This window comes from Thunnus thynnus, chromosome 2 (assembly GCF_963924715.1).
Source record: "Thunnus thynnus chromosome 2, fThuThy2.1, whole genome shotgun sequence".
NCBI classification, from domain to species: domain Eukaryota; kingdom Metazoa; phylum Chordata; class Actinopteri; order Scombriformes; family Scombridae; genus Thunnus; species Thunnus thynnus.
Window position 1 is genome coordinate 23,150,865 of NC_089518.1, and position 7,405 is coordinate 23,158,269.

A 7,405-nucleotide genomic window follows, 5' to 3' on the forward strand; every position below is an offset into this window, starting at 1 on the left:
TCACCCTAGCATCTGTAACATCAGGAAACATGTCACAAGGACAAGCAGAGGCTTTTCAACAGCCAATCCAGTGCTTGCACCAGTAGCCAGACCGAGACCTCCTGGTTTCCCTGCAGGAACAGAAGATAAGGACAAATAATCACAAACATTTCTCTCTCTCTAAATGTATTCTGGATTCACCCTTTTGTGATTAAACTACTGTACCTACCTCTGGTCAGAGTGCTTGACCTCACATTAACCCAGAAGACTGTGCGTTGCTGGGCTACTGTGGCCCTGGAAAACCACAGAGTTATGCTGTAGTGATGCTTTATGTTTAGATACCTGAGTTTCATTCAAATAACAGAATATCTAGTTTCTAAGAAATATAAGAAAAGCACATTTTGAATCATTGGAATATCGTTTTAAGTGTTCATAAAAGCTTGCTATCACAGAAGATACCATAAAATAGACTTGTGTATCCTGTGAGACAATGGTTAAGTAGATTTATGTTTTTGTGATGGTAAAAACAAATGAAAAAGTATTTTGCTTTACATACATGAAGTAGACAGGGCTTGGGCTAGAGTTGGATGGTATCCAGCTGTATACAGTGCTGTTGCCCTTCAGGTTGGTGTTGGCATGAGTAATAGCACCTTCTGGATTCCCTGTACACTGTGAACATAAAATATCTACATTTATTATCTGGGACTGTTGACAATTGCACTTGTAGTGTAATGCTCACTCTGGCTTGCTTTGATGACTTTAGCAGTTCAAAATGTCTCTCAACACATATTTAGCATCAACATCTGTGATATATCCTGTTAAACATTCTGTCTGTTTGCAGCTGTTTGACAGTTTAGGTCCACAACATGCACATCACATCCTCTCCTAACACATTAACTGTTGATAGCAGCTGTGAGACGGACCTCAAGGAACCTTGTGTCTGGAGGAGGGAGTTTCCAGCTCCCCAGAGCGTCGGTGCTGCTGTCTGTCAGAGCTTTCAGCAGCAAACCTCTGTATTCTGGTCCAATGATAGTCACTGTGCAGGAAAGCACAACAAAAAAGCAGTTGTATACTACAGATTTTTAATTTTGACTTGCTTACATGTGTTGGACACAAGTGTTATTGTCTACAGTTATATGATACCTGCTTAACAAAAATAAGAACTATTTGAGCCTCCATAAAATACTTTCATTTCATCCTCTTGTATCCTCATCACTCACTACAAAGGAATAATTTCATCATATTTCATTTATTTCATATTATTTCATCACTGATGAAAGAAATTGATATCAGTGTAAATGAACACACACACTCTGACACACACACACACACACACACACACACGCACACACACACACACACACACACAGAGTTGACTTGAAGATGACAGTCAAAGCTTTAAACTTTGAGCTTTAATCTTTATACTACCACTATTAAACCAAAGAAGAAACTAATGAAAATCAAAGACAAAAAAGTTTTATTATTATCCACAAAGATGCATATAGATGAGAAGTCAACTGTAAAAATCACCCCATAAATATTGTAAAACAAATTTCTCATCAACTGTTCTTTTACACAAATATAAAACAAATAGATGTCCTTGTTTATGAATTCATTCTTTAACATTACTACTGTGTTGGGGACATGTTTGTGTATACTGGATTTACTGGATTATTAATACATTGTAATGCTTGCTGTTTTCTTTATGTTATCTCTAAAAGTAGTCATTTACTTAATTCATCTTACCTGTAATTGGCTTGCCTGGCTCAAACGTCTCCATGTTGGTGAGTAAAGTGTAGGGTGCTGGTGAAGGCTGTGGCAGCACCCCAGAGTGACGAGGCATCATATCTTCACAGGCACCGGTGGGAGCACCAGAGGGATAGCCACTAACAAAACAGAGCACTTGAAGCATAATGAAAGCAGGCAACAACGGCTCCATCGGGAATTAATGAATGAAAAGCTAATGCACAGCAGAAATATCCAAATAGTGTTACAGTGTTATAGTGTTACACGATCTGAATACAATACACAGACCTGAGCCAAGAGATGGACTTTTAAAAAGTGTTGCTGAGTCACAAAACCAGAAAATTTTAATTTTACTCCACTGATCGCTTTTCCAACCATGAAAAGTGCTTTTCACGTGAATTCTCTTGTGATTTCTTGAAAAGAATACGTAAGTGTTATTCACGCATTTCAGGGAAGAACAAATGTCAATTTTCCTCCAGCAAAACAAAATATTTGGATTAGTTTTTTTTGTGCATCAAAATAATTGTGTATAAGTGAAGTTAGAAAGCACTCTCTATGAAAATCACATGATAACAACTTAAGTATAGTCCATAACACAAGCTATTATACAGCACTACAGTACAATTAAAGTATGTTTTTATGAAATTTAAAATCCCTTTGTATGCCATTATACCATAGTCAAAAAACTTGGACAAAGTATTACTAATGGATATTTCTGTCAGGGATTATTCATGACATTAGTTTGACCATAAATCATGGGAAAACATTTTAACTTGATTATGTAGCTCTTCTCTTCTTGATGCCGCCTGCTGTGAAATCATGAAATGCACTTCATGTTAAATTTTATTTATTTAGCCTTTATTTAATTTATTTCTTTTATGATGGAGGCCTGGCCAAGAATAGCAGCAACACATAATTTCAGTAATAAATTAATATAAAACCACATTTGTGTAATGTGATCAGAAATTATAGGATAAAACATTTGCGCACAGAAAACCTGGACTCAATAGATTTCACTATAGTTTTAAAATTGTTCTATGTTTTGAAGTTCAAGATCAGTCTGTACATTGCTCCATGCAGCAGGTGGAGAAAACCTAAAAGCTTTCTTTCCCAGTTCAGTTTGGACTTTGGGAACAACAATCTGCAAAATGTCCTGAGAACAGAGACTGTAATTTCCATATTTCAAGTTTAAAAGAGAAGATAAGTAAATAGGAATTTTGCTAAGAAATGCTTTTTAAATAAAAAATATCTGAGGCAGCATGCACATAAAGCAGGCCAATTAACTTTTGAGTATAATACACAATGGTGAGTAAGAGATCCACAGTTTATAATGAATCTCAGAGCCCAATGATACACGCTATCCAGCATGTGAAGACAGAGGTGAGAAGAGGTTTCCTGCATGCTGTAGTTAATCCCCCAAAACCTGAGCGCAGAGCCAAACCTTATGTCAACTTAGTTTGTATTCAACCTTCCTGATCCACACAGAAGTGAGATTAATCCAGCAGCTACCTCCAGTAAGAAGATATAGTATGTGTAAGACTTTTTTGCATGACTCAATTTTTAGTACAGACTTAAGGAATTAAGTTTCTTCCAGGCAACAAGCATATGCTGATTCTTCCTGTGCTTGCCAATGACTCCCACATTACTGTAACACTGTCATGACATACCGTGTATAGCCAGAAGATTCATCAGTTGGTCTCCCAGGATGTCAAAACCTATGAGCTTGTTTGCCATCATCAGATATCTCCCTCAAACCTTCAAAACCAGTTTTCCCTATATAAAGCAACTTTTAAAACTTATTATCAAACTTATATAAAGTATGTTGCAGGTTTATACTGTATATGGACCAACAGGAGCTCAGAAAGAAGTTTGCATCGTGTGCTGATGTGCTAACCTCCAATTTGAGCCTGCATGGAGTCCTGATCATGTTACTGTAGGAACACTACACTTGGAAATTAATATTATGCACTCATAAAATTATAGGGGCACCACCTCCGTAAATTAATTAATTAATAATTAATTAGTTAGGAGGAAAAATAATTCAATTAAATTAATCAGTCTTATATCTGAAAGTCATGAACTCTAAATACAGGGACCCCATCTTCTGATGTAAAGGAATACAAATACAATGACTTGATGATAAATCAAGATATTTATTGACTCACTAATGAATAGGGATGAATAGGGAAACACTAAACATATGTACATATATACAATTAAAATGAATGAGTGAATGGATACATGAATGAATGAATAAAAAGAGTGACAGCCAGATGAGGATTGTTGCAGTAGGTTCAATGAAACAGCTTTGGTTCACTGCTTCTCAGGAGGATGAATCCAGTCTTAGACTACCTGAGGCTGAGTAGTAGACACACACAGCAGGGAGGTGTCCCAGTCTCAGTGTGTTCAGTGACAGGCTGCAGGCTGCAGAGTTGGATGCATGGTGCTCTGGACTATCAGAAAAGTCCTTGGAAAAGTCTTTAAAAAGTTTAACTACACAATAAAAATAGGAGATTATGAAAATAATATATATATTTAAATGGCAAACGGTGTGACTTGGCTTGTGGCTTAGGCATCTTTGCAGTTTTGCTTCTTAGTTGAGTCTCTTTCTGGAGCTCTCAGCTCTCAGTCATGGTAAAAGCTTTGAGGGACCACATTGATTACTCCTTTGTGTGAAGAGAAAAACTGACTTTCAAATAAAAGGGGAACAATTTTATTCCTATAGAATATTTGAAGACGATACACGCTTGCAAACTGAATACTCACTCATTCTGTTGTCAATGTTGACACATCATGAGAACCAGTGAGAAAACATTTAGAAGTTCTAATATTGATTAACCAAATAAAATACAGAATATAATCAGTATACGTTAACTTCTTAATCTATAATTAAATCTATTAAGAAAACATTATCCTAGCAGTCTAACCATAAGACACATACATTGGTTAATGTCAAATAAATCAAATGCAATAATATGTGTGACTTATAATTAAATTTTGAAAGCAGAGTTTGTATTTCTATAATATCAAACTAATTGAATTGTTCATGGGAGTTAACATCAAGTTAACATCGATTAGACAGGTCAAGATACCTATATATATTTACACATTTTCTGATCAATTCAGACACTCATTGAGCATAAACAAAAAAGGAGAGCAGGAGAGGGAGCGACTCAAAGGAATGTGGTTTCTCCCAAAATTTACGACCTAAGAGATAGTGAGCCAGCAGATGAAGGGAGGATAATCCATCCAGGTTGAGGCGGTCTGTTCATATCTGAAAAGAAAAACAAAGTCGTTAATTTCCCAAACTGTCCATTTTCTTCCTGTGGCTGGTGGTGAGAGGGCTGGGCTTTTAGTTCTGTCCAATGTTTCCTTGACATCCTTATGCCTTTAAGTCAGAGGTCATTGGGTCTGTGTGTGTGTGTGTGTTTGTGCTCTAGCACCTACACAGACAGACTGTTAAGCCAAAAGGAATCATAATGTTTTTGAAAGAATTAAACTTTTCTTCTGTTCCTGGGTTCATCATCCTACATTACCTTATACATCCTTAAGCAGGCCAGGAAAAAAAAAGCTTTTTATTTTCTTTTACAGGAATGTACAGTACAATGAGAACAAACTAAAATGCATAAAAATATGAGGAGAAACTTCTGTGTCTAGCAAATCTGAGGAGGAGGAGAAGATTACCGGCCTTTTTAAACAGGTGCTTCATGTTGTTTTCACCATCAGCAAACAATGGCACCACAAACTACTTTTGGGGGAAATACAAAGTGACATGAGCAGAACCTAAGCAATTTCTGTCATCAGAGTAAGGTAAACTGGTTTGACTCAGAGGACCCAGACTTGAAAATAGTTTTTTTTTTTTAAATTCACATATACTTAATCTTTGTTTTTTTATTTTCTTTTGTGTTTTTAAGCCTGTGTGTAGTCTCTAAAGATATACTGTTATTAGCATAGCTTAAATAGAAATCACGATGGGATGATGGGCTAGTTGATAGATAACAACATGAGTCATTCTGCCCTGCCAGACCTTGTTAATTCATATTCCCAACATGAATAATGGCACTAAAAATCTAATTTCACTATGTCTTAAACATCTCCAGAGTCTCTGATTAAGTACTTGTCAGAAAGGGTTTTCTTAGTAGAAAAAAATCCCTTTTTCTGAATTCAGGGCCTAGTGCTGTAATCTTTGTGTGCTTTGAGGATTAGTCCCTCATTTGTAAATCACCGTTGATTGTGTCTTCGTGTGTGCTTAAAACTTGTTTAATCTCTTGTTTCTAAAAAAAGGATTTGTTAGGTAACAAAACAAGGAAAAATAAATTCTAAAAAAAAAAAGGGGTGGACCTTTTTTTCCTAGAGCCTTTAAACGTCGATAATGAAGTATTACACCACTTGATTAATATCACAAAACAGATGCTCACAGACAAAAGAGAAAAAGTCTGCATCTCAATCCAACATTTCACACTGCTTCTCTGGTGTCTGTTAAATTTAATGTATTATTTATTTTCTATTTAAAAGTACAACTAGTGTGAACCTGACACTAAGAGGCATAAGCAGACTGTGCTTTTAATCTAAACACAGCCAGGCACCTCGGTGCTGTGGGTAATCCACTTACCTGAGAATAACTTATCCTATGACATGTTCTCTGTAGCGCTCGCCTGTTTAAATTTACATTCCTCTGTGATGATGGACTGTACTCTTTAATCATTTACCAAGAGATATATGACTTTAAAAAGTCTTCTAAGAGGCACTGCGGCCTCTATGTCAGACTGGGGCAGCAGAGTCTGATATTCTTATCCTTTTTACGTAGACGTCTTTTTGCCACATTGAGTGATAATGAATTGTTCCATCTGATTCCTGAATCATTAATGGGGCACACACTAACTAATTTATTTCTCATGCACTGTTATAGTACGCTGGTTCTGTAACAGAGTGTTCTGTTCTCCACATTAATCCATATCTTGTAGTTGAAGTCTCTACAGGAAAGGGGAGGATAACTTAAAGGCAATATTATATAAAAAAAATATCTGTCATGCCTTGTTCTAGTTGTTGGGATATTTGAGATTAAATCACTCTCGACATTGTGATGTGCTGCAAAACCAGAGCAGCAAAAAAGGAAGAAAATGTGCTTAAATTGAGACACACATCCTTCACTCTCCCATTTGTATCTATAGTGTACATTTTCTCAGATTGCGCAAAGTAAGAAAAAATCAGTGGCAACTATTAAACAATACTAAATAAACTAAATAAACATAAGTCCCTCTTTGGCAGAACTAAACAGTGTCCTCTTTTTAAAAACAGTATGTTTTTTCAGGTTAGTAACCTGGAGAGTATAAATCCAACAGCACATCACCTTGTTTGGTAACATAGTTCCTAAAAGCTGATGTGAGCAAAGACTGAAAAAATAAGTTAAGCTCTTCCCGCAATGTGCACAAACATCAAGTGACTTTTCCCTCGTTCTCCTCAATTCAAAGCTCGAGGGTCTCTGAGTCAGCAGACTAACTTTGGACACATGAGCAAGTCTTTGACTGAAAACTGTGTTTTCATTTTCTGTCTCTGTACAGATCATTGTATCATGCATTTATTTTTCACCGGTATATTGAATAAATAGAACTGAATTTAATTTAATTTAATTGAAAAATGTATTTAAAAGTTTATCTGGAGCTAATATGAAACTTCAGCT

The 7,405-nt window shown here is 36.1% G+C and overlaps 1 protein-coding gene across 1 annotated transcript; it reads right to left on the reverse strand.

Annotated features, from left to right (window-relative positions):
* On the reverse strand, window positions 1-1,918 carry si:dkey-251i10.2 (uncharacterized protein LOC562682 homolog). Its single transcript, XM_067576574.1, has 5 exons — window positions 1,726-1,918; window positions 903-1,015; window positions 536-648; window positions 209-273; window positions 1-110 (listed from the first exon to the last, which is right to left on the reverse strand). The coding sequence occupies exons 1-5, from the start codon at window positions 1,916-1,918 to the stop codon at window positions 1-3; spliced, it is 594 nt and encodes a 197-aa protein (XP_067432675.1).
* Between the last annotated feature and the right edge of the window lie 5,487 nt (window positions 1,919-7,405).